The 27,505-nt window shown below is 52.1% G+C and overlaps 1 protein-coding gene across 1 annotated transcript; it reads left to right on the top strand.

Annotated features, from left to right (window-relative positions):
• GTF3C5 (general transcription factor IIIC subunit 5) lies at positions 1 to 27,505 on the top strand. Its single transcript, XM_045374038.3, has 11 exons — positions 1 to 192; positions 9,153 to 9,372; positions 10,827 to 11,025; positions 18,992 to 19,187; positions 20,279 to 20,383; positions 22,087 to 22,201; positions 22,662 to 22,742; positions 22,963 to 23,060; positions 24,278 to 24,360; positions 25,345 to 25,487; positions 26,392 to 27,505. Exons 1-11 carry the CDS (start codon positions 13 to 15, stop codon positions 26,556 to 26,558), a joined length of 1,587 nt encoding a protein of 528 aa, XP_045229973.1. The 5' UTR covers positions 1 to 12; the 3' UTR covers positions 26,559 to 27,505.

The following is a 27,505-nucleotide window of genomic DNA, read 5'->3' as shown; positions in this document are numbered from 1 at the left end:
GTGGGACGGACCATGGCGGGCCCTGCCAGACGCGCAGGGATGGCGGCGGAGGCGGCAGATCTGGGGCTGGGGGCTGCTGTCCCCGTGGAGCTGCGGCGGGAGCGACGCATGGTGTGCGTGGAGTACCCGGGCGTGGTCCGTGATGTGGCTAAGATGCTACCGACTCTGGGCGGCGAGGAAGGCGTCTCCCGGGTAAGGGGCTGGGAATGTCCGTGTTGGAATAAGAGCTCGGAGTCGCAAAGAAAACGAGCACTCAAAGGATTTCTCAGCAAGGGAAATTTAGCAAATTTATGCAGAAGGGTGCTGCTCGCTCTTATGGCGGCTGCGAGAGCTAACTGAACAAAGGAGGGGAAGGTTTTTGGTTTGTTTGTTTTTAGACAGGGTTTCGCTCTTGTTGCCCAGGCTGGAGTGCAGTGGCGCGATCTCGGCTCACTGCAAGCTCCGCCTCCCGGGTTCCAGCGATTCTCCTGCCTCAGCCTCCCGAGTAGCTGGGATTACAGGCGAACGCCACCGCACCCTGCTAATTGTGTGTTTTTAGTAGAGACGGGGTTTCACCATGTGAAGGGGTGGCCTGCCCCTCCACACCTGTGGGCGTTTCTTGTTAGGTGGAACCAGAGACTTGAGAAAAGAAATGAGACACAGAGATAAAGTATACAGAAAGAACAAGTGGGCCCAGGAGACCGCGCTCAGCATACGAGGAGCCAGGCTGGCGCCGGTCTCTGAGTTCCCTCAGTATTTATTGATCATTATCTTTACTATCTTAGAAAAAGGGAGGTGACAGGATAATAGGATCCTTGTAGGGAGGTCAGCAGTAAGACATATGAATAAAGATCTCTGTGACATGAATAAGTTTAAGGAAAAGTGCTGTGCCTTGATATGCATATGCAAACATCTTCATAAACCTTTTTAGTGCATAAAGAGCAGCATTGCGCTAGCAAGTCCCACCTTCAGCCTGAGGGGCGGTTATCTCCTTTCTCAGTAAACAGAACATACACCTAGATGTTCCATTGCCCAGGGACAGATGCTTTTCTCTATCTCAACTGCCAAAAGGCCTTCTTTCCTCTTACACTAGTCCTCCTCAGCACAGACCCTTCGCGGGTGTCAGGTTGGGGGACAATCAGGTCTTTCCCTTCCCACGAGGCCATATTTCAGACTCTCACATGGGGAGAAACCTTGGACTATACCTAACTTTACTAGGCAGAGGTCCCTGCAACTTTCTGCAGTGTATGTGTCCCTGGGTACTTGAGATTAAGAGAATGGTGATGACTTTTAACCAGCAAGCTGCCTTCAGGCACTTGTTTAACAAAGCACATCCTGCACAGCCCAAAATCCGTTAAACCTTGAGTCACCACAGCACATGTCTCTTGCAAGGACAGGGTTTAGGGTAGGGTCACAGATTAACAGCATCTCAAATACAGAACAAAATGGAGTCTCTTATGTCTACTTCTTTCTATATAGACACAGTAACAGTCTGATCTCTCTTTTCCCCACAACCATGTTGGTCAGGCTTGTTGGAAATAAATTTTGGGTGCCACAAAGAAAAATCAGCACTCCGGCAAAAAGTTTTCTCAACAAGGCAAATTTACTTCTATAGAAGGGTGCGTCTTGCCGATGAAGCAATGGCGAGAGCACACCGACAAGGGAGGGGAAGGGGTTCTTATCCCTTATGCAACTAGTCTCTACTTCTGTGTCTTTCCCATATGGGCTAGGGTTGGACCGCACAGTCTAAGCTAATTCCCATTGGCTATTTCAAAGAGGGCAGGGACACAGGCCTGAGTGGCGGGGTGAGTAGTTTCAGCAGGAAGGATGGCTACAGAGCAGGTAACTAAGGATGACTAAGGACAGAGCAGGTGATAGAGGCTAGGAAGGGGCTGTTTACTGAAACTAAGGGCAAGGAGGTGTAAAGAATGAGGAGTTAAACTTTAATTTATTATATATATTATATTTATATATATTTATTATATTAAATATATAAATATCTATCTATCTATATATATATTTTTTTGAGACACAGTCTTGCTCTGTCGCCCAGGCTTGAGTGCAGTGGCGCGATCCCGGCTCACTCCACCTCCTGGATTCATGCCATTCTCCTGCCTCAGCTTCCCAAGTAGCTGGGACTATAGGCGCCCGCCACCACGCCTGGCTAATTTTTTTGTATTTTTAGCAGAGATGGGGTTTCACTGTGTTAGCCAGGGTGGTTTCGATCTCCTGACCTCGTGATCTGCCTGCCTTGGCCTCCCAAAGTACTGGGATTACAGGCGTGATCCACCGTGCCCAGCCGGAGTTAAACTTCAAAATGGAGAACAAAGAACAGGGAAGCTGCACATACTGACATATTGATTCTTTGAAATGGAACTCATAACTCATTGTATTTGTTAATTTTCCCCCTCTTGAATTTAAAGGAAGGTAACAGGCTAAAATCTTTGGAGAGGAATTTACTGTATCCTACAGGCTGGTCTCGAACTCCTGAGCGCAGGTGATCCACCGGTCTCCGCCTCCCAAAGTGCTGGGATTATAGGCGTGAACCACTGCGCCCGGCCTGGAAGGGGTTTTCATCCCTAACGCAGTCAGTCCCTGTTTTTGTTACCTGTCCCTACTGGTTGGAGTTGGACCACCCAATCTAAGCTGATCTCGATTGGCTATTTCAAATAGAACCGTGGTGTGGGTTACAGTGGCAGGATGAGCGATTTCAGTGGGAAGAATAGTTTGGGCAGGAAGGGCAGTTAAACAGAGCGGGGAACTAAGGGCAAGGAGGCACAAAGAACAAGGAAGTTAGGCTTTGAAGATGGAGAACAAAGAACAAAGGAGTTGAACAAGCTGAACCTTTGAAGAAGAATTCAGTGTATCTAACAGTTTCCCCCTCTTGATTTTCATAATTCTTTCTCTTCAAACCTTTTCAGCATGTCTTGACTTTGCTGTTCTTGGTTTTCTAAAAGTAGAAGTTTGTCTGAATAAGGTGGGGGGAAATTGGAGGTTTTAGTGAGAGCTGTCTCAATAAGTCTTTGTATTAACCCTCGGGCACAGGGTATGATACAGAATCCTACGAGAATAAACATGCTTATTACAATGGCAAGGGAGATAAGGATCGAGGACATAAGTCCTTTCCACCTGCCGATCCATCTTCCCATTAGATCAGTGAAGGGATCGTTTATCCCAGAATTTTAAGCTAGCTCATTGGATAAAGCAGTAAGACCTTGCAGTGCCTTTGTTATGATTCCGTCGGGAACAGTATTATTAGGGATAAAAATACAACTTGGGTTCTTATCATGACACAAACCACACCCCTCTCTGCTAGTATCATTTCTAATGCTATTCTATTTTCCCAAGCCATTTGACTGGTGTGTCCTAGTTATTCAGCTATTCCTTTGATAGCATCCCTAGTATAATTAACAAATTGTTACTGGTTGTAATAGATGTGATTTATCCAGTCTACATTTTTATTTATAGTTAACCACCAGAAAAACATAGACTCAGATCCTGCAGCTATTCGATTACGAGCCTTAAATTCATCAGGTACCCCTCGGGGAACTCCAATGGCATCTACATAAACATGAGGGTCAAAGGAACCATGGGGGGCATCTCTTACTCTACAGTGCCTTGTTTTTACTTCTTCTGGTTGATGAAATGCCAGAGTGAAAGGGATGTCCAGTTGGATCAGAGCACAAGTGCCACTCCAGTTACTTGGCAGAGTATCCAGTAATGGTCCACCACAATGCCACCATACATCCGCTCGGGATGACTAAGGGCAGACTCATGGGTAAGCTCTTGGAAGGGCTTAAGCTCACTGCATCCTGTTAGATCTCCAAGGAATGCCAAATTTTCCATCACAAGAGACATAAAGTAAAATTGGCATTGGGAGACAGAAGCTGGATAGCCTTTGGGGGCTGACCTGCAGGGTGTTGAACTTCAGGGAACAGCAGAGAGAGAGCTCGGCACGATTTGTCACCCCAGGCTGTGGGGTCCTGGAAAAGAGCTAGCTAAGCCCATGCCCGCTCGGCTGGAGGACCATCCAAGAGGAAAGGGGACAATCTGGACCTCTGGTCTACCGTGTGCACAAGCATAACAATTGCTTTTGTTTAAAGTGCACACGAAATATTTAATCCATTCTATCCAGGCATCTGCATCTCCGTACCCTGTTTCAGTTGCTAGAGTTTGCTTTAGGTCTGTTACTTCTACAACTGCTACTTAGGCTGGGTCGTCCTGGAGATGGGAGGGGAACGCTGGACCTGATATGTTTGGGGAGAGCGTTGGGTCCCATACGTTCCTTGGACCCTGGGTCTGGATTTCTTCATTGTTTTCAACTGCCGATGGTCCAGCCAACCTTAGAGAGAGGGTTCCTATGGGATCCCGCCCTGTAACATCTGCTCCTAACCCATACCCTCCAAATACAGAGGGTTCTTTGGCCATTGTTTAGGGATTATCTGTAATTAGCAATAAGGGGTTACGCTTCAGTGGCTTACAATTTGGTGGAGTGGAACCATGGATAAGTTGGAGTTTTTGTTAAGAGTTTCCACAGCTTATTTAAAGGAGGGGGGTTGGCTGTCCACCCCCCATATTATTAAGTGGTCCACCAAACATTTGCCCAGTCACCACAGGGGCCCTTTAAGGCTCCATACTTATACTTGTTTGACTCTGCGATATGGACATAGATACTTACCTACATTGGATAGCTGCCTTTAAGCTTGTTCATAGCTGCACGGGATAACTGAACAGGCATCAAACTGAAGGGTCAAGGGATAGTTAGCCTGAGTCACACTGATGACAAGATGACCTTCTGTTGGAAAGAAAAGGAAAAATAAAGAAGTGATTATTAAGCCCTTTTTAGGGTTAGTTAGTTTGGTAGGGGTGGGTCCTGGGGTGACAGCCCATTTTTCCCTGTCTGTGGAAGTTACTCCTTTCACCCACGTGTAGTGTGCCCATCCCTTTTCAGCCCTTCGGATCACTGTTTCAGTAGTTAAGAGCACCAGATAAGGCCCTTCCCAAGCTGGTTCGAGTTTTCCCTCCTTCCAGCTTTTGATGAGAATGTGATCCCTAGGCTGATACTGGTGTGCTGGAAACTCTAGGGGTGGCATCTGTGCTAAGAGGCCTTTAGTCCTGCTAGAGGATAGACCAAGTTTATAGTTTTTGAGAAACCGATCTTTTGTTTCAAACGTAGCAATGTCAGCAGTGGAGTGTAGATAAAGCAACCCATATAGCATTTCATGAGGTGATAAGCCAACATCTTTCCGAGGGGCAGTTCGGATTCTTAACAAGGCAATGGGAAAGCATTTAGTCCATGGCAGCCGAGTCTCTAAGACTAATTTGGTTAAGTGGCTCTTCAGAGTTTGGTTCATTCTCCACTCTTCCTAATGAAGGTGGATGCCAGGAAGTATGATATTCCAATGCTATGTCTAGTACTTGGGCTAGTTTCTTGATGACATGTGCAGTGAAATGAGTCCCATTATCTGAATCAATATTTTCTATTAATCTATTAAACCTGGGTATAATATTCTCAGTCAGTGCTTTAACTACATTATTAGCAGTTGCACTTGCAAAGGGAATAGGTTCCATCCAGTGCGTAAAGTGATCTGCTATCACTAATAAGTACTTCAGGCAACCGATTGGGGGCATGTCGGTGTAATCAATTTGGACACTTTGGAATGGTCTTAACCCTGGACTCCTTTCCCCAAGGAGTGGTTTTCTTAGGGTCTGCTTATTAGTCTTTTTGCATGTTAGACAACTATCTGTAACTTGTCTTGCCAGAGTATAGATTCCTATACATCCCTAAACCCTGAGAACTGCGTCCCACACGGCTTGGGTCCCCAGTGAGTTATTTGATGCAGCTGAGATAAGACTTCTCTCATGAGGGTTTGGATAACAATTCTCTTTGGTCTGATAATACCCATTTCCCTTCAGGATTCTCTTTGGCCCCTGTTTTTATTAATTTCTCTTTTTTCAGTTGAAGAGAAGATGGGAACTGCAGTCTGGGGAGGAAGACAAGGGGTTAGGTGAAAAGTGAGCGTTTCAGAGGAAATGGTGGCTTGTTTGGCTCTTTGATCTGCCAGGTTATTCCCTCGACTTTCACAAGAAGGACTTTTCTGGTGTCCTGGGACATGTACTATTTCTTCTGGCAGCTGGAGGTTACCTAATACTTGGGTGATTAATTCCTTGTGGACAAGGTCTTGGCCTTTGCTATTAATGAGACCTCGTTCGGTCCAAATTTTTCCAAATGTATGAGCCACCCTGAAGGTGTACTTGGAATCAGAATAAATAGTTCCCTCTTGGTTTTGCAAGTGCTTTAAGGCTTGATTCATTGCAAACAATTCACATGTTTGGGCTTTCCAATGATTGGGCGGCCTTCCTGACTCTCCTTCTGCAAGGTCTTCCCCATAGACTGCTGAATATCCATTATGTCTTTTTCCTTCGGTTACCCCGGAAGAGCCATCTATAAGTAAGTGCTGCTCTGTTTTGAAAGGGGTCTCCCTTACATCGGGCCTGAATCTAAACACTCATGCTCAGGTCCTTTTAGATTTGGATTCCCTGTTAGGAAACCTTGTGGGTTAAGTGAATTACAGAGGTTGGTGTTAAATCATCTCTCTCACAGGATGGCTTCATACTTTAAAGTGTTTGAGTCACTGAGCTGTCTCCCTGCTTTCTGGTTTAAGATAGTTCTAACTTGACGAGGCACGCTCACAACTAAATTTCCCCCAAAGATCAGCTTTCTGCTTTCTTCAGTTAACAAAGTGGTAGCCGCGATGGATTGGATACGTTCAAGCCATCCACAGGTTACTGGATCTAAAACTTTCGACAGCAAGACCACAGGTTGCCAGTGACCCCCATGTTCTTGAGTAAGTAGCCCTAAAGCTACCCCCTTGTTTAATGAAAAGGTGAGATGGCTTTTCTAGGGAAGGCAGGGCTAGGACAGGGCAGTTATGAGCAGATGTTTTAGTTCTTCGACCTAGTGGATTTCTTCAGAGGTCCACAGAAGAGGGCCAGGCTTTTCTTAGGCAAGCTTTAGGTATAAAGGTTTTGTTTTTAGGGCGTTTGAGTCAATCCGTAAGCGGCAATACCCAGCCAATCCTAGGAATTATTCTGAGTTCCTGCTTAGTTTTAGGCAAAGGTAAGGACGCAATCCCTTTAACTCGTTCAGGCTCTATCCTTCATTTGCCCTTACTTATCAAGTGTCCTAGGTATTTAATTTCTGGCTCTATGAATGGAAGCTCTTTCCCTTTGAAACCCTTAACCCTTTTGCTTGCAAATGGTTAAGGAGGTGGACGGACAGGGCAGCTCTCTGTTCTATATAGCTTCACCAGATACCAGCAGGGCATCCACGTATTGAAGCAGGCATATGCGTTTTGGGGTAGAAATTTGTTCTAGAACTTGTTCTAGGATCTGACCAAAGAGGTTAGGGGAGTCTGTGAAGCCTTGGGGGAGAACTATCCATCGGTACTGTTGCTTCCGTCCAGAATGGAGATCTTCCCATTCGAAAGCAAAAATGTCTCGGCTGTCCTTAGCCAAGGGGCATGCCCAAAAAGCATCCTTTAAATATGTGACCATAAACCACTGATGGTCGCATGGAATTTTGCTGAGGAGGGTGTAAGGATTAGGGACAACAGGGTGAGTATTCTGGAATATCTAGTTGATGGCCCAGAGGTTTTGCGTTAGTCGGTATGACCCATCTGACTTTCTTACAGGCAGTATTGGGATAAGGGGACATTACAGGGTTCAAGGAGCCCATCCCTAATGAGACTTTCAATGATAGGTTTTAGGCCTATTCTTTTTTTATTTTTTTTTTTTGAGACGGTCACCCAAGCTGGAGTGCCGTGGTGCGATCTCGGCTCCCTGTAAACTCCGCCTCCCAGGTTCACGCCATTCTCCTGGCTCAGCCTCCCGAGTAGCTGGGACTACAAGCGCCCGCCACCACGCCCGGCTGATTTTTTTGTATTTTCAGTGGAGACGGGGTTTCACCGTGTTAGCCAGGATGGTCTCGATCTCTTGACCTCGTGATCCGCCCGCCTTGGCCTCCCAAAGTGCTAGGATTACAGGCGTGAGCCACCGCCCCTGGCTTCTTCTTTTATATTATTCACTTGATTTATGGCTTTGACAGAATCCTTCCTCTCGCTAACCTCAGGGATCGTGTGTACCCAGCAACAGCGTGAGCACTTTGGGAAGGGACCTTCATTACCCCTTCAGTCTCCTCATGTTTCTTGAGCACCTCCCTGTGCCAGGCCTACGCTTGGGTTCATTCCCACCCCATCAGGACTCAGAGGTGTGTGTTTCATGAGGAGGAGATTCCTGAGGACAAAGTCGTCTTCATTCTCTCCCTAGGTAGTTCTTGATCACGTCCTAAGGGCCAGACCCTGTGCTGGGTGTTGGGAGCCAGCTCACCAGCATGTAGGTGACCTCATCCCTATTCACATTGTTGGTGCTTTCATATGCACATGTCCAGTGCTCACTGTGACCCAGCATCGGGCAAGTATTCATTCAGATGGAAGTGGCACATGTTGAATGTCTACCATGAGTTAGGCACCAGGCACTGTGCTTTATTCATATTGAACCGTAGCAGTCCTATGACATAGATGCTCTTCTTGGGGTTTTTAAGGAGAGGGACCCAAAAGGGTGTTGGTATTCAGTCTCATATGCTTGGAAAGCTAGAGGTAACAGCAAGTCAGAGCCCAAATGCTTGTTACTGATTGATTTAATCTCATTTGGACCTCGAAACATTTGCATATGAGACTGAATACCAAGACCCTTTATGGTGGGTAATTGTCAGAGTAGGTAGCCCTAGCCAAGCCACTCCACCCTGCACCAAACCTGAGTTCCCTCCAAGATAAGGGTGATAGTACCTCCCCTCAAGTGTGGCCAGAGGGCAACCTGACGCCCCACACTGAGCAGGCACTTGATGGGTGATGGCATTTACTTAATTGGCACTTGTCATCTCCAACTTCACAACTTCTTAGAAGGAAGGAGACGATTCTCATTTTCTCCACTAGATAAAAACTAAGATACATGGGTTTAAAAAATGAGCCTTTTGGAATTAAGAGTCCAGAATGAAACGTGAGCCTCCTGGCCCTTCCTGGATCACTGTCAGACTTTTTCTGAGAGAGGAGCAGCTTCTCACTGGCTGCTTGGCTTGTCACTGCTTCACTCTGTCTCCTTTGGCCTTGCCACAGATCTACGCGGACCCCACCAAAAGGCTGGAGCTGTACTTCCGGCCCAAGGACCCATACTGCCACCCAGTGTGCGCCAACCGCTTCAGTACCAGCAGCCTGCTGCTCCGCATCAGGAAGAGAACAAGGCGGCAGAAAGGGGTGCTGGGCACTGAGGCCCACTCCGAGGTCACATTTGACATGGAGATCCTTGGCATCATCTCCACCATTTACAAATTTCAGGGTAACTGAAATCTGTTCTTGCAATGTCTGGTTATTTCAGGGCCGGCCATCCCAGCTGCCTGCAGGGGCCATGTGGGTCATCTGCATCAGTGAAGGGGGCCAGGATATGCCCAGGCAGGAGGGCAGGGGCTGTGGGGACACAGCAGGGCACAGGCCTCATCCGGGAGGCAGCCTTTCTTCCCTCCAGCCAGCGCTTCCCCAGAGACTGCGGGCTCATTGCTGCCAATCGTCAGCATTGTTAAGCTAGAAATCTCCTAACGTTTAATGAAACCATTGTATGGGACCGAATAAAACTGGTCAGTAGACGTCCTCCAGTCTTTCCCCCACCACAGTGTTTTGAACCTTCTCTTGGTCTCGGCGGCTGTTGGTCTTGCCCACCTAGCTGCCGAAGCCGCTTGAGACCTCTTGCTCCTTTGAACTCTCAGCAGGTTGAACGTCCCTCGTGGAGCCCTCAATCAGGTTTGCCACCTACAAGGAACCCCAGGGAGGAAGCAATAAGGCAAGGGAGGGAGATGGGAGTGAGAAAGACACAGACTCTGGCATTGTGCCTGCCTGAGCCCTGCCAGTTTCTTTGGGAGGTGGCTTGGCTTCCCTGAGCCTCAGTTTCCTTGTCTGTGCAGTGCGGGCTGCAGAGCCTGCTCCTTAGGCCCTTGTGAAGATTCCGGGAGGCAGTGCCCGTGAATGGGCCAGGCTCTGGACCACAGGAGGTGCCTGGCATATTACTAACAAGCCTTAGAGATGGCTGAGTTACAGCTGCAGGTCTAGGCAGAATCTGAAGAGTATAAAGATTGAGAAGGGAAAAGAGGACTAGAAAGAGAAAAGAGGGGAACAAGAAAGTGAAATAAAGGAGAAGCAGGACCTGGGGTCCCATGGGTTGGGCATTTTCAGTGGCAGTCATTCTGGTGGCTCGTGACATTCACCAAAGAGGGCTGTCCTTTCTGGGACAAGGTTTCCCAAGTGATTCATAAAACATTACACCTCGTATTTTTTATTGAATTGAACCAGCACCTTGCTGCTCAGTGTGTGTCTCTGAACTGGCAGCGTCAGCCTCACCTGGGAGCTTGGTAGAAATGCGCCATGTCAGAACCTGCATTTAGCAAGATCCCGGGTGATTCATATGCATGTTATTAGGTTGGTGCGAAGGTAATTGCAGTTTTTAGAGTTAAAAGTAACATACGTCTAAGAAGCACTGACCTGGACTCCATCCTCACCTGTCATGTAGCTACCCACCTCCCCAAAATAATTTTATGTAAGTGACTTAGACTGCATCGAGCCAACTTTGCAGAAGCATTTGGGAAGGGTGTGTTTTCCTGCCACCCTCACCCTGCAGCCTCCACCCTAAGGCCCACTCAGCACCTCCCTAAGCAGACATGGGTGTCGGTGTGTGGCAGCTGCCCATTCCCAGACGGGTATCCCTGGACTCATTGTCTGCCATCTGCCCACCTTTCTTTCTAGGGATGTCTGACTTCCAGTACTTGGCCGTGCATACGGAAGCAGGCGGCAAGCATACGTCAATGTATGACAAGGTGCTCATGCTCCGGCCCGAGAAGGAGGCCTTTTTCCACCAGGAGCTGCCGCTTTACATCCCGCCGCCCATCTTCTCCCGGCTGGACGCTCCGGTGGACTACTTCTACCGACCAGAGACCCAGCACCGGTAAGGCCCCTCTCCATGCGGCCTCAGTTCTCCATCCTGAAAATGGGATGGGCTGGGTGCGGAGGCTCACGCACTGTGTGTGGTGGTGCACACCTGTAATTCCAGCTACTCGGGAGGCTGAGGCTGGAGAATCGCTTGAACCCGGGAGGCGGAGGTTGCAGTGAGCCAAGATTGCGCCACTGCACTGCAGCCCGGGTGACAGAGTGAGACTCTGTCTCCAAAAAAAAAAAAAAAAAAAAAAAAAATGGGATTACAGTAGTACCTACCCAACAGAGGTATTGGGATTGAATTTAAAAAGTGCGTGCAGTTCTCAGAACAGGGCCTTAGTAAGCAGTGGCCTGTGTGATCATCAGGTTGGCCTCACTCCTGAGGACAGTGCAAAAAACGTGACTGTGGGACATGTGGATTCCTGCTGAGAAATGGCCTTTGGCTTAATCCCTGGTCATGGCTGACCAGCCAGTCTCTGGACCTTGCTGTCACTAGGAATGACACTACCTAAGCAAGCCGCCTGGGAACGTCCCACTCTCTGACCCCAGCTCTTTCCTACCTCCTTTGCTCCCCATAGCCTCACCGTCCCTGTCCCTGGCAGAGATTTTACAGCCTTTTGATCATCTGTCCCTCCCCTGCCACACTTACCTGCCAAGCCTCGGTCCCACTTCACCCCAGCTGTTTACGCTTTCCTGGTCTGCCCTGTGTGGCTGGAGGTCACTTCAGGGAACCCCTGACCCTGCCCATCGCCCAGTGTCATCCTTCTCAAGGCGTCTGTGACTCTACACAGCTCTCGCCTGCTCTGTACTTGGTTATGGTCTGTGTCCCCTCCCGAACATGGTGCCTCTTCTGAGGACAGGCGCTCGCTCTCTCTCTCATCAGTAGTGGGTTTCTCCCACACTGAGAGCTATGAAAAGCCATGTGGCCGTGACTTACAGTGCAGCCACCGCCACCCCCTGCCACCTACCACACCTCCCATGTGCACAGCCTGCCCAAGCCCACATGCAATTCAGATGAAATGAATTTTGTAACTCAGAAGTTCTTGACATAATTAGAGACCCCTGGGGCTGTTGGAAAGGCAGGCCTGGGCATTGTCAAATGTTCAAATTGTCAAATGCCATACATTGACATAAAATGATAGGATTTCCTTTATATAAAATCCAAGATTGACTACTATGAAAACAAAATGAGGAAAACAAGTTTGAAAATACCCAACTGGGGACCGGGCGCGGTGGCTCACGCCTGTAATCCCAGCACTTTGAGAGGCCGAGGCGGGCGGATCATGAGGTCAGGAGATCGAGACCATCCTGGCTAACATGGTGAAACCCCGACTCCACTAAAAATACAAAAAATTAGCCGGGCGTGGTGGCGGGCGCCTCTAGTCCCAGCTACTTGGGAGGCTGAGGCAGGAGAATGGCGTGAACCCGGGAGGTGGAGCTTGCAGTGAGCTGAGATCGGGCCACTGCACTCTAGCCTGGGCGACAGAGCGAGACTCCATCTCAAAAAAAAAAAAATACCCAACTGGGGATGAATAACATTGACTAGCCTCACTGCCAGTTATTCCACATCCCTGTGCAGCAGCGCTGTGAGTGCATCTCACCCCAGCCTGGGAGCAATTCCCCAGGGTTCCTGACACCCGCATCATACACATGAGGAAGCTGAGACGTGGGCTCAGTGCCAGGTCCCATGGGCAGCACCGCCCCGGTGTCTCCCGCTCTGCAGGCTTTGCTCATGGCCCAGTGCCACGGTGTCCTGATTTGTATGCTCTACTTTCTAAAATTACACACAAAAAGACAACATGAAAAAAAAAACTGCATTGTAATGTATGCTACCCAGAGGCAGCGACTTGGCCTTCTTTGGTCTCTGTCATAGCCCCGGTGCCCAGAACAGAGCCTGGCCAGTGAGAGGGACTCAGCAAGTATCCATGGGCCCCACGCAGATTTAGGGGAGCAAACAGACGAGCAAAATGAAAGGGCCTTTTTTTTTTTTTTTGAAAGGCGGACTCTTGCTCTGTCCACCCAGGCTGGAGTGCAGTGGCATGATCTTGGCTCACTGCAACCTCTGCTTCCTGGGTTAAAGCAATTCTCCAGCCTCAGCCTCCTGAGTAGCTGGGACTACAGGCGCTCACCACTATGCCCAGCTTATTTTTGTATTTTTAGTAGAGATGAGGTTTCACCATGTTGGCCAGGCTCGTCTCGAACTCCTGGCCTCCAGTGATCTGCCCACCTCAGCCTCCCAAAGTGCTGGGATTACAGGCGTGAGCCACAGCGCCCAGTCTGAAAAGGACTTTGAAAACTGGCCCAGAGGTGATGGTGTTTGTCGAAGAATTGTTCCATAGCATGTTTTAAGCTTCCAAAAATGCAGCCCTCAAGAGAATGGGCTTGGGCCTAGTGTAGTGGCTCACACCTATAATTCCAGTGATTTGAGAGGCCAAAGTGGGAGGATCACTTGAGGCCAAAAGTTTGAGACCAGCCTGGGCAATATAGCAGGACTCTGTCTCTACAAAAAAACTGAAAAAGTTAGCTGGGCATGGTGGCATGCACCTGTATAGCCCTAGGTACTGGGGAGGCTGAGGTAGAAAGATTGGTTGAGCCCAGGATTTTGAGGCTGCAGTGAATATGATCATAGCACTGCACTCCAGCCTGGGTGACAGAGCAAAACCCTGTCTCAAAAAACAAAACAAAAAACAAACAACCAAAAAAGAGTGGACTCTGTGGACTGATGGGACCCATGCCCAGGTGCCTCCCTTGCTCTATGACAAAGGCAGGTGTAAGACCAGATTCTGTGGGATAAAAGTAAATGGTGGTATGATAACAGAAGCCTAAAAAAGTCTGGAAGATTTGGGGCTCAGCAGTTTTCTCTGAAGGGGTGGGAGGGCCTTCTCATTCCTCATTACGTATTTCCTTTAACATGTCCTGACTGAGCACCTGTGGTGGCCCAGGGCACTCCCTGGAGCCTGGTGTCCATGGACGACACGGCAGCTGGGGCGCAGTACAGGGGTGGGGAGCTAGATGGAGCATGATTACATGGCGGGGAGCCTTAAAGGAGGTCATGGGGAGTGGGCCGGGGCTACAGGTAACAGCGAGGGCCCTCAGAGGAACTGACATCTGGAGCTGAGACAGAGCCAGCCAGGTGAAGATCCAGGGAGAACTTTCCAGACCAGGGGATTGGCGCATGCAAAGGAAGGCTGGGCAGGCTGCTGTGCCCCAGAGCAGGTGAGCCAGGGAACGGGGGTGGGGAGCGAAGACCGGTGCCTAGGCTTCATCCTTAGGAGAGAGTGTGTTCTTCTCTGCCTCCAGAAAAGCATTGCAGAAAGGTTCAAACACACCTCAAAGGAGAGAGAATCGAATTGTCTAGTGGCCCTCACATGCCCATCACCAGTGTCCAGTGAGCAACATTCTGCTGGTCTCCACTCCCATTGGCACAGTGCTGCCTTCAGAAACAAGCAGCACGGATCTCCACCAGGGAAGACTCGTGTTTCAGACAGACCTGCCATACCAGTCTCCTACCCAACAAAGCTAACAGCACTCCCCCACATCACCCATACCCAGTCCTTGTTCACTTTTTCCTGATTGTCTCAAAAGCCACTCAGGAGCCAAACCAGGGCCACACACGTTTCTTTTGGTTGCTGTCCCCTAGTCTGTAACATCCCCTACCGCCACCACCCCCTGCTTTCTTCTGATTGTAAGAATAAATTGTACCGGTTAGAAAAAAACAAAACACTGTGGAAATGTATTAACTAAAAAGAATCGAGTCACTTTGCCTCCCTGCAGAAATCTCTTGCATGTAGAATGATACAATTTTCTGTAAGTGTATTGTACTCACCGTAAGAATGTGAAGCAGGGGGTGACATGATTTTTGTTTTTTTTTTTTTTTTTTGAGATGGAATTTCCCTCTTGTTGCCCAGGCTGGAGTGCAGTGGTACGATCTCGGCTCACTGCAACCTCTGCATCCTGGGTTCAAGCGATTCTCCTGCCTCAGCCTCCCGAGTAGCTGGGACTACAGGTGTGCCCCACCATGCCCAGCTAATTTTTGTATTTTTAGTGGAGACAGGGTTTCACCATGTTGACCAGGCTGGTCTCGAACTCCTGACCTCAGGTGATCCGCCTGCCTCAGCCTCCCAAAGTGCTGGGATTACAGGTGTGAGCCACCGCACCCAGCCTATTTTTTTAAAGTTACTTATTGGCCAGGCATAGTGGCTCATGCCTGTAATTCCAGCACTTTGAGAGGCTGAGGTGGGAGGATTTCTTGAAGCTAGAAGTTTGAGAACAGCCTGGGCAACATAGTGAGACCCTGTGTCTACAACAAATTTTTCAAAATTACCCGAGTGTGGTGTGGCACGTGTTCCTGTGGTCCCAGCTACTCGGGAGGCTGAGATGGGAGGATGGCCTGAGCCTGGGAGGTCAGTGCTGCAGTGAGCTGTGATTGTGCCACTGCACTCCAGCCTGGGTGACAGAGTGGGACCCTGTTTTTTTTTTTTTTTTAAAAAAAAGTGTTTTTTTGTTTATTTTTTCTTCACCACAAGCAGCATACTCTTGTCAGAAACAAAAATATATAAAAGAAAACAGTGCGGGCACAGTGGCTCACACCTGTAATCACAGCACTTTGGGAGTCCGAGGTGGGTGGATCACCTGAGGTCAGGAGTTTGAGACCAGCCTGACCAACATGGAGAAACCTCGTCTCTACTAAAAATATAAAAAATTGACCAGGCATGGTGGCTCACGCCTGTAATCCCAGCACTTTGGGAGGCAGAAGCAGGTGGATCACGAGGTCAGGAGATTGAGACCATCCTAGCTAACACGGTGAAACCCTGTCTCTACTGAAAAATATAAAAAAATTAGCCAGGCGTGGTGGCGGGCACCTGTAGTCCCAGCTACTTGGGAGGCTGAGGCAGGAGAATGGTGTGAACCCAGGAGGTGGAGCTTGCAGTGAGCCAAGATCACGCCACTGCACTCCAGCCTGGGCGACAGAGCGAGACTCCGTCTCAAAAAACAAACAAACAAACAAACAAAACAAAAATGTAAAAAATTAGCCAGGCATGGTGGCGCATGCCTGTAATCCCAGCTAGTTGGGAGGCTGAGGCAGGAGAATCGCTTGAAGCCAGGAGGTGGAAGTTTTTTGTTTTTTTTTTTTTTTTGAGACGGAGTCTCGCTCTGTCACCCAGGCTGGAGTGCAGTGGCCGGATCTCAGCTCACTGCAAGCTCCTCCTCTCGGGTTCACGCCATTCTCCTGCCTCAGCCTCCCGAGTAGTTGGGACTACAGGCACCCGCCACTTCGCCCGGCTAGTTTTTTGTATTTTTAGTAGAGACGGGGTTTCACCTATGTTAACCAGGATGGTCTCGATCTCCTGACCTCGTGATCCGCCCATCTCGGCCTCCCAAAGTGCTGGGATTACAGGCTTGAACCACCGCGCCCGGCCGAGGTGGAAGTTAAAATGGTGGACTGAGATCGGGTCATTGCTCTCCAGCCTGGGCAACAAGAGCGAAACTCCATCTCAAAAAAATGAAAACAGCACTTGTCTGCACCGCCGCCCCTGGCACTAGGTGGCAGCAGCATCTGAGCGTCTGCTCTGCCCTGCGGGCCAGTGGGAAGCTGTTTCAAGCCCCTGGGGTAAAATGAGGGAGGAGGGCCAGCTGCCCTCGGGCCCCGAGGCCCCCTTCCTCCCCATGTGGTTTATCGGTTTCCAGCACCTGGAAAGAACCTGCCTTTTCTCCCAGGGCTGCTGTCGGTTCTCCTGCCCTGCTGACGTTGCTGGGTGCGTGAGGACTGGCAGGGAGGAGGCCTAGCCACTGCCTCCTTGGCCCCTTCCTGGGGAGACTGAGCTTCCCACAAACCAGGTGGGCAAGCACAGGCTGCTGGACTGGCCTGATGGGGTTCTCCTAACTGGAGGATGGTGGGTCCCTCCTGCTCCTCAGGGACTCTCCAAGGTGGTCCTGTTGACTTTGCCATCAGCACCCTTCGACCCCTGCCAGCAGTTCCCCACCTGCTTAGAATCATGGTGACACAGACCACAGCCTGAGGCCGCCCCCGGGGAGCGGGCTGGGGGTGCAGCCCCGGTTGCACAGCCTCTCCCTACAGGGTTGGGCGTAGAAGGGCTGCTCTTGCAGATGGCCACCCGGTTTTCCTTGGGGGCATCTTTGAAAACAGGATAGTGCTGACCTGTTCTGTGCGGTTTCTAACGCAGCCATTTTAAAAAGAAGGCCCAGACTTTTTTTTTTTTTTTTTTTTTTTTTTTTTTTTTTTTTTTTTTGAGACGGAGTCTTGCTCTGTGCCCCAGGCTGGAGTGCAGTGGCGCGATCTCGGCTCACTGCAAGCTCCGCCTCCCCGGGTTTACGCCATTCTCCTGCCTCAGCCTCCCGAGTAGCTGGGACTACAGGCGCCCGCCACCTCGCCCGGCTAATTTTCTTGTATTTTTAGTAGAGACGGGGTTTCACCGTGTTAGCCAGGATGGTCTCGATCTCCTGACCTCGTGATCCGCCCGTCTCGGCCTCCCAAAGTGCTGGGATTACAGGCTTGAGCCACCGCGCCCGGCCTAGAAGGCCCAGACTTTATCCCGTCTTTCTAGGTTTGTTTCACAATGTGAAAGTTACTATTACTCTTTGTAAGTGTGCAGATGATATGTACTCATGTAGAAAACTAAGGTAAAATGCAAACAAATTTAAAAGGTAGTAATCACCCAAATGGATTCTATGATGTCCAGGACCTACTTTAAAATGTACTTCAAAATGGTGGGTTGGGTGGAGGTTCAGATGAAATGCAATTGACCACGTGGTGATCATTGTTGAAACTGATAGTGGGCTCATGGGGTTTCTTGACACCGGCCTCTGCCTGCTCTTGTGTAAGTTTGGTGTCCAACCTTAAAGAGGTAACCACTACAAATATTTTGAGAAATGTCTACCTAAAGGTGTTCTGTGCCAGCACACAGAGATAGTTCTAGAATCTCTGCTTTGTACGTGTGTGTGTGTTTTAAGACTTTATTTCTTTAGAGCAATTTTAGACTCAGCAAAATAAGAAGGCACAGCAATTTCTCATATGCCACCTAGCTGCCCCCACACACAGCCTCCCCATCATCAATGTCTCAGTAGAGTGGGGCACTTGTTAAAGTGGATCCACCTACGCTGACACATCGTCACCCCATGTCCGTAGTTGACATTGGGGTTCCCTCTTGGTGTTGGACATTCTATGTGTTGGGACAAATGGAACCCTTGGCTTTAACCCCTGTGTTTTATGACAATGCCATTTGGTGAAGTCCTTTGTTCATTCACCTACATGTGGTCGAGATGCTTGTGAGCCAAAGAGTCATGCTCTATTGGGTGGCAGGACAGGTGTGTGATGGGACCTTTGCAGCCAGGCTCCTGGATGGGAGTCCCAGCTCCTTCCCAGGAGCTCTGTCTCTGGGCAAGTTTCCCAGTCCCTGTGGTTTCCGCTGCTGTATTAGAAAATGGTCCTTTCTCTGTATGATTAGTTTTGAGCATTAAATAAGTGAATCGCGTGTAAGCAGATGTCAGTGAGTGCAGCTCTTGTCCCTGTTTTGACAGTAGATCGTGTTCTTTCATGCAGCTGTGCTTTGAGTGATTTCACCATTGCCAGCTGCTGGACATTAGACTCTGTCCAGTTTTTCACTAGTTGGACAGTGCTGCACCTGACTCAGTGCACTTGTGGGGCTACCAGCCCCATGACAGGTGCCCTTTCCTGCACTCCAACCTCTAGGACCTTTTGGGCTTTCCCCAGCTTGAGAGCTGCCGGCCCCGGAGCTTCTCTGAGTTGTCATAGGCAGTTGTGGCCGCATCTCTTCCTCTGTGAATACAGGTTCCTTTAGCAGCCAGTTCTGGGGTCCTTTCCCAGCACAGACGTCCAGGGAGAGGCACACGGTGGCTGTGGGCCTTGCTAGGCTTCTGGGCTCCCTGCCTGGTCTGGTCCGGTGGGTACCTGGGATGGCCTTGGTGCTCCTGTTCTCACCTGTACTCTCTGCCCCCAGGGAAGGCTACAACAATCCCCCAATCTCCGGCGAGAACCTGATTGGCCTGAGCAGGGCCCGGCGCCCCCACAATGCCATCTTTGTCAACTTTGAGGATGAGGAGGTGCCTAAGCAGCCGCTGGAGGCTGCAGCCCAGACGTGGAGGAGAGTCTGCACTAACCCCGTGGACCGGAAGGTAGAGGAGGAGCTGAGGAAGGCAAGTCCTGCACTGCGCCCGGCCCCGGGGGCTCCAGCCTCTGTGTTGGCCTCCCGTGTTTACCCAGCTGCTCCTTGTTCCTGGCTGTGGGGTTGGCTGCATCAACCTTTCCCCATTCCTTAGTGCATGGGAACTTCTCACCTTCAGATGTTATGTCTAAAGGCCGTATCGGTATAAGTTTGACATTCCCAAGGGTGAAAATGCTTCTTAGAGTTCTTAAGAAAAATATGTGTGCATTGTTCAATTGTGACCTCCATGTGGAGCTCTGGGATCCACTGAGCTCTTATTCATCCATTCACTCATTGCAGCAAACCCACTGGGGCACCTAGTGTGCCAGGCCCAGCACTTTCTTACCGTTAGATCTGGAGCCGTGCTGCCAGGCAGCCCGCCTTCCCCGGGCTTGCAGGTGCCGTGGAGGCCTGCATCCCCGCTGGCATGAGCATCAGGTTCATAGTGAGGCCACTGCCACCTGGAGCCCGGCTCTTCCCTTACACAGTGTGCCTGTGGGAGACCACGTGGATATCTTGTTGATTTCCAGCAGTCACTGGGGCACACTGTCCGTGGCTCCTTATTGCCCTCCAGGCACAGCCCACATTCCTGACCTGAACTGGCTTGTGAGGCCCGCTGCCCCGGTCCCCTGGCCCTCTACACTCCAGCCACGCTGACCTTTGCAGTCCTCCCCAGGCCAGGCTGTCCCCTTTACCTCTGACGATGTCCCACCTCAGGCACCTGTTCTGTAGATAGGGGCAGCATGGGGACCCTGGGACTCTAGCACGTCCCCCACCCCGAGCCCTGCTCCCTGCTGTGCTGTGGGCTGTATGAGGACAGTGACCATGTCTCTTGTGGTCATTTCAGGGCCCCAGCCCCACAACTGCACTTGGCACAGGTGGGCGTGCAGCCCAGGCTTCTGAGGGACGGGGTGAGAGAGTGAGTGCAGCGGGTCCTAGGGCCACGCCTTGTGTGTCCAGCCCCTGTCCTCCATCAGCTCCTCTCTGGAGGGGCCCCTGGGGCCCAGCCCATGTTGGGGAGTTCAGGACAGAAGGGTGGAAGCTGCTGGTGCTCCTCTCATTGTCTGCCCTTGGCCTCCCCAGCTGTTTGACATCCGTCCCATCTGGTCTCGGAATGCTGTCAAGGCCAACATCAGCGTCCACCCAGACAAGCTCAAGGTCTTGCTTCCTTTCATAGCCTATTACATGGTAAGTGTCAGCTGCCTGCCCACCTGCCTTGGTTCCCAGCCATATGGTCCCTGGTCCCTGCTGTGATGTCTTAGAGCCACAGTAAGAGCAGACAACCCCCTATCCTGGCTCCCCGTCCTTCCTGCCCCACCCCCATCCTGGCCCACCCTTCCTACCCACCTGGCCCTCATCCTTCCTGCCCTACCCCCAACCTGGCATCTCCCCCGTCCTGGCACCTCCATCCTTCCTTCCCCTCTGTCCTGGTCCCCCAATCCTAGCATCCCTAAGACAGCTTATTAAAGCCAACTGGAAAAGTTTCAGCTCGCTGAGTCCAGGACGCTCTCCACAGCCTGTTGGGCTGCAGAACCCAGCCCCTGACCACAGCGGCCCCGTGTCGTCCTCCACCTGTGTTGAGTGGGGTTCAGTGGGAGGCAGATCCGTCTCTGATCTACAAGCATGTAAAGATGGATGTCATTACTGAGGTTCCCAAAGATGCTGGTGGGAAAGGGATCTTCCCCACCGTGAGGCCTCACAGAGCATTAGGGGAGGTGGCGTAAGACATGACCATGAGGGTCTGCAACAGGCAGCAGGGCACAGAAAAGACTCATTCCTCCTGCCGTGCCGGACTCTCAGCTCAGGCGCACCACCTGTGCTGCTTGGCACTGGCATTTTATTTTATCTTATTTTTATTTTATTTTATTTTATTCTGTTTATTTGTTTGTTTGTTTGTTTGTTTATTGTTTGTTTGTTTGTTTGTTTGTTTGTTTGTTTTGAGATGGAGTCTCACTCTGTCCCCCAGGCTGGAGTGCAGCGGTGTGATCTCTGCACTGCAACCTCCGCTTCTGGGATTCAAGTGATTTTCCTGCCTCAGCCTCCCAAGTAGCCGGGAGTACAGGGGCACCACGCCCAGCTGATTTTCTTTTTTTGCATTTTTAGTAGAGACGGGTTTTCGCCGTGTTGGTCAGGCTGGTCTCGAACTCCTAACCTCAAGTGATCCACCTGCCTCGGCTTTCCAAAGTACTGGGATTATAGGCGGGAGCCACCACGCCTGGCTGGCACTGGCTTTTTAGACATAAGCCATTCAAAAGCTCCGTTTGGGGACAGAAGACATCTCATCGATTAGGCCAGTAGTAACACGGGGCACTTAATATGTGCCAGGAACCATGATAAAGGCTCCATGGTGCTATCTCATTTAATCCTCTCCAAAACCGTCGGAGGCCAGAATCCCAGTACTTTGAGAGGCTGAAGCGGGAGAATTGCTTGCATCCAGGAGTTCAAGACCAGCCTGGGCAACATAGTGAGATCCCATCTCTACAAAAAAATTAAAAATTAGCTGGATGTGGTGGCTCATGCCTATAGTCCCAGCTACTTGGGAGGCTAAGGTAGGCGGATGGCTTGAGCCCAGGAGATTGAGGCTGCAGTGAGCCGTGATTGTGCCACAGCACTCAGCCTGGGCAACACAGTGAGACCCTCTCTTGGAAAAACAAATAAAAGAACCCACAGGAAAGGGTGCTCCTGTTCCCTCCATCTGACAGGAAGACCAAGGTTTGGAAAGGCCACGTGCCCTCACCAAGGTGACAGGGCCTGCACGTGGCAGAGCAGGCCTGGGCATCCAGAGCCTTGTCCCCAGCTCCTGAGCCCTTCTTCCTCGGTGTAGGCTCTGCCCCACCCAGGGACCTGGGCCTTCACCTCGCCTCACGTTATTCCACCTTCTCTGTCTCCAGATAACAGGCCCCTGGCGCAGCCTATGGATTCGATTTGGGTATGACCCCCGAAAAAACCCCGATGCCAAGATTTACCAAGTCCTCGATTTCCGAATCCGCTGTGGAATGAAACACGGTAAAAACTCCTGAAAGCTTTGCTTCCTGCCTTTCTCTCTGTCTTTCAGTTTCTAGCATTCTCTTTGGTAGTAAGAACATTTTCATTTGGAGAGAATATAAAAACCTTTTGCCCCCCTTGCTGAGACTCTTGGATGCAGAATGGCATGGAAACGAAAGTCCCAGTTCTGTGCTGGCCCCACCGCTGACCGCCCCGTTTCTGAACCACAGTCCCTCATCGAGTGACCCCATGTGCCCTATGGTCCTGTGACGCAGGCCAGGCACTTGGGAGAGCATCCGTGTCCACCCCGCCTGGGAAGTGCTGGGATGCGTTGGTGACTGCAGTGGCATGCTTGGCAGCCTGGAGTTGCCCTCTCAGGAGCTGGCCCCATGGACCCAAGTCCCATCTCCAGTGTGAAGCCAGTGCTGTGTGCCGACCGGCCCTGTGCCCACCCTCCTGACATGCTTGCCCTCGCCTGCAGGTTACGCCCCCAGCGACTTGCCAGTCAAAGCAAAGCGCAGCACCTACAACTACAGCCTCCCCATCACCGTCAAGAAGACACGTAAGTGTGCCAAGTGCGTTTTGTGGGTCATGAGTGATTTGCTAAGGAAATCGGGGCACCTGGACCCAGATGGGGAGGTGGTTCCTGGGGGTCACTCCAGGGCTCTGCCGGTCATTCCTCCCCTAGGAAGGTGTGGGCAGGCAGGAGGGTAGGGCGTGGTTGGGAGAGAGACCTCCTCCCCACCCTGCACATGCCAAGCACTGCTGTTGTCCCCACGCAGCCAGCCAGCTTGTCACCATGCATGACCTGAAGCAGGGCCTGGGCCCATCGGGGACAAGTGGTGCTCGGAAACCAGCCTCCAGCAAGTACAAGCTCAAGGTGGGTGCTCCTGAGCCCCAGGAGGGAGTGGCTCCCAGGGGAGGCCAGGAATAGAGGGGAGGACCTCCCTCTCGGGACTGGGCACCCTGTAGGTGGGCTGGAGGGGTGTGGTTAGGGCAGCTCTGCCCACCAGGGCCTCGGCACCTTGCCTGCTTTTAGGACAGCCTTCAGACACTGAAGGCAAGAACTCGGTGCAAAGCCCCAGGGCTGTGTGTGTTGGGGATATCTGGCAAAAAGACAGGGAAGCCTGGTGCTGTCCTTCTGAGCTGCCTGTGGCTGTCCTTCTCGAGCCCTTTGGGAGCCTGGGCCCCCACTGAGCCACATGACCACTCCTGGAATGATCGGAATTGGGCACACGCAGGAGGACAGAGCCAGAGCTGGCCATGTGGGCCACAGCTGTGGCAGGAGCCTCACCGGCTCACGTTTTCTGTCAGTGTGATTGCCTGGCGGGGGCTGGCAGTTTCCAGAGCTGTTCCCACATTCAGGCTCCCGCAAGCCGCTCCACAGTCCTGTGGGAGGCTGAGAAGGGGTCATCCTGCACGGTGGAATCACCTGCCGAGGGAGCAGGTGGCAGAGATGAGTGCAGCAGAGACGGGTGATGTGAGGGACTTGCTTTCCCCGTGTCCGGGGGCCCCTGCCTGCTCCCCAGGTGTTTGAGATCTTTGCTGTCTTCCCAGTGAGGGGCGATCAGCCCGTGTGTGGCCTGCCTCCTCGAGGTCTCTCCTAGGAGGCCATTATCCTTACCTCTAGAACTACATGGCTGGGTACGGAAAGGAGAGAGTAAACACTCACTAAGCCCTGCTTTCCCCAGAAGAGATGTCAGGGCAGCCCATAGGGGGACATAGGGTGACAAATTAGCAGCAGTGGGTGAGGGATAAGGTCAGAGTGCAGGAAGGCACAGAGAGCAGAGCCCGGCACAAGGCTAGTGCTGGCCCCATGCCGTGGGCGCCATGGCCTGCTGCACAGGCGGGCTCGCCGTTTCCAGTGGCCCCGGAAGGGCCTGGGTGCTCCTCTGCCTCTCCTAGAGCATCCCGAGGAGTTAGACCTTGTTTTTTCCCCAGCTGCTCCCTGGCCTTCCAGCCTGTCTGCCAACCTGATGCTGGTGACCAGTCAGCTCCCTGGAGAGACCCCATGGGAGCCTACATGGAGTGTCTAACACTGGCAGCCTCCCAGGGCTCCGGCTAACCTTCCCTGTCTCTCTCCCCCTTTTTCACCAGGACTCCGTCTACATCTTCCGGGAAGGGGCCCTGCCACCCTATCGGCAGATGTTCTACCAGTTATGCGACTTGAATGTGGAAGAGTACGTATGGGAGGGGCCCTGAGACACTGAGGGGGACCCGTGGGACCCAGGGACCAAAGTGCTCTCTGCAGCTCTTCCACTTCATGTCGGCCGTCATCTCCCGCAAGAACACTCGCCTGTCTGGGAGTTTGGTGCTGCTGAGAGCCCTGGCGTGCTGGCGGTCCTCGCAGAGGCAGTGCCCTGTAGAAAGCTGCGGCTCCAAACTGGGCAGAGACAGTTCTTGCTGTTATGTCCTTGCCCGTCTTCCACTGTCCACATGAAGGCCCCACGAGTGGTTCTCAATCCCAGGACCCATCAGACCCCAGAAACCTTTTATCGACTTGTTCTCAGTGATGTTTAAAGAATTGCAGGGGGCTGGGCGCGGTGGCTCACACCTGGAATCCCAGCACTTTGGGAGGCTGAGGCGGGCAGATCACGAGGCCAGGAGATCGAGACCACCCTGGCTAACAGGGTGAAACCCCGTCTCTACTAAAAATACAAAAAATTAGCCAGGTGTGGTGGCGGGCGCTTATAGTCCCAGCTATGTGGGAGGCTGAGGCAGGAGAATGGCGTGAACCCGGGAGGCGGAGCTTGCAGTGAGCCGAGATGGCACCACTGCACTCCAGCCTGGGTGACAGAGCGAGACTCTGTCTCAAAAAAAAAAAAAAAAAAAAAAAGAATTGCAGGGAAAGGGCACTGGGATGGGAGGAGATGGAGATGGGAACACGTCAAATACATCTTGAAATCTGTTGAAAGCCATGGGTCACCAGAAGCACGTGCAGGGGTACACGGCCAGCTTCACGTGTGTGAGGGGGTCCGGGGAGCACACAGGTTTCGGGCCCCAGCTGGGAGCACACAGCTCGTGTTTCCAGTTCCTCTCTGTAGACTTCACTCACGGGGCTGCCTTTCTCAGTACAGCTCTGCCTCCGGTAAAAGCCAACACCGGCATCTCTTAGCAGAGACCCACCCTGGGACTTTATGTCCCAACCCTCTCCCCACCCCCAGGTTGCAGAAGATCATTCACCGCAATGACGGGGCTGAGAATTCCTGCACCGAACGGGATGGGTGGTGCCTCCCCAAGACCAGCGACGAGCTCAGGGACACCATGTCCCTCATGATCCGGCAGACCATCCGCTCCAAGAGGCCTGGTGAGAGCCGCTTGGGGTAAAGGGGGCCCAGGATGCCTGGGGATCCCCTTGGAGACAGAGGTCTCCCTAAGGGGACCCATTCCTGAGAAATGGCACCTAGGTGGCATCATCTTGCCCCTGGCCCTGGTGGGAGGGGGGCATTGTGAGCCAGAGCCCAGCCCAGGAGCCGGCATCACCCCAGCTGCCCACAGAGGCTTCCTGAGCCAAGGCCCTCGGCGCTGGGGTCTGGGGCAGGAGAGAAGCCCAGAGGGGATGGGTGCAGCAGCCCGGCACTGCCACTGGGGCCTCCACCTGACGCCCTCACACCAGCCCACGTCTTTCAGCCCTGCGAGTGCAGGCTCTGCCTCTGTCTTCTTTCTGTTCTACGGAGCCCAGCCCCTTCCTGGAACCAGGCAACCCTGGCAGGAGCGAGGGCCAGCTGCAGGGGAAGTGAAGGGGGCAGCACCTGCCAGGCAGTGGATCTGACAAGGCTGGGGAGAGTCATAAGAGGCCTCCTCTCTCAGGGGACTCCTCCCAGGCTGGGGGATGGGGCATCCTGGACCCAGCCATGCCACACAGATCTGACTGAAGCAGGGGTTCTTAGTCTTGCTTGGAATCCAGATTCAGCCCCCTTTGGGAATCTAATCAAGAGTGTGGACCCTTTCCCAGAGAAAATGGCGTGTTCACTCTTGAGGGTCCCTGGGCCCTTGAAGCTGCTCGTGGCTCCCCTGCTGCAGTATTCCCCTGGGTGCCCGTTAAACTACACCTTCCCGGGGGATCTCCACCCCATACTTACCCACCAGCTTCTTCAGAGCTCAAGCTCGGACCCTTATTAGTAAACAGGCTCCCCAGAGCCTGGTGGCCTTTCTGGGGCCACCCAGCAGCCTGCATGGGACACCCATGGCCCCGTCTCCTCCGGCCCCAGCTCTCTTTTCCAGCTCAGCCAAGGCTGACGGCGGGAAAGGGCAGCTGACGTACGAGTCTGGGGAAGACGAGGAGGAGGATGAGGAGGAGGAAGAGGAGGAGGAGGACTTCAAGCCATCCGACGGCAGTGAGAACGAGATGGAGACAGAGATTCTGGACTACGTGTGACAGGGCCCAAGGCTGGGCCTTCCTGACCCGGCCAGACTGGTGTCCAGTCTAATGAGGGAGCCAGGGCTCCCCATTGCCACCCCCAGTGCCCGGAATGGCCCTAGGAGGCCCTCTGAGGAGAGCTGGAGTCCCAGCAGAGGGTGCAGCTGACCCAAGCACTGGCTATGACGTGCTGCTTGGTGCTGCCTCTTGTCCTGAGGGCTTAGGGACATCCCCAAAGGGTATGCCCTGGCTCCACCACCCATGAACCAGCCCAGCATCCAGCCAGTGAGTGGGCACCCAATGCCTCTCAGGATGAGACCAGTAAATGCCGGAGGTGGAGCTGGGCAGCTGCGGGGCCCCAGGCCACAGGCCAGTCTCACTTGGCTCTCATGACTATGGCGGTGGAGATAGTGTGGGGAGCCTGGCCCATGGTCTCAGGTGGCAAGAAGTGCCCTTGGCTCTGGATCCCAACCGTTTGACACAGCTTTGCCCACAGCCAGGCCCCTCTGGAATTGTCCTTATTAAACCAGTGCCCCGAGAAGTCTTGGTTTCTCAGTGTGAATGTTGGAGCTGCAGGGGAGTCTCTTGCTGCCTTGGGGCTTGGGCTCCCTTTGTCCCTTACTTTATTCCTTCGTTCAGTGACCTCATGCTGGCAGTGCTGGCCTATGCCCCTCACGTGTGGTCGGGTTGGGTGAGGGCAGCTGGGAGGACTCCAGGCCTGGGCTCAGTTCTTCTCTAAATGAATACCTTCTGGACAAAGTCATGGGAAATGGGCCCTGCTGTCCCATGGCTTCCCAGTGTGAAACTCGTGGGTCCTGAGCCCACCGAGCCTGCCTGCCTGACCCTGCTCCCCGTGTTGCCCTTGGCTGAGGCACTTGTGTCTCCCCGAGTGCAGCAGCAGCACTCCCTCCCAGCCTGTGTGCGTGCCGAGTATTTGTTGAAGAAATAAAGTCATTTGTCCTAGA

The sequence above is a fragment of the Macaca fascicularis genome, chromosome 15 (assembly GCF_037993035.2).
Source record: "Macaca fascicularis isolate 582-1 chromosome 15, T2T-MFA8v1.1".
Lineage (NCBI taxonomy): Eukaryota > Metazoa > Chordata > Mammalia > Primates > Cercopithecidae > Macaca > Macaca fascicularis.
Note: the sequence above shows the minus strand (reverse complement) of the source record. Positions and strands in the feature narration are given on the sequence as shown.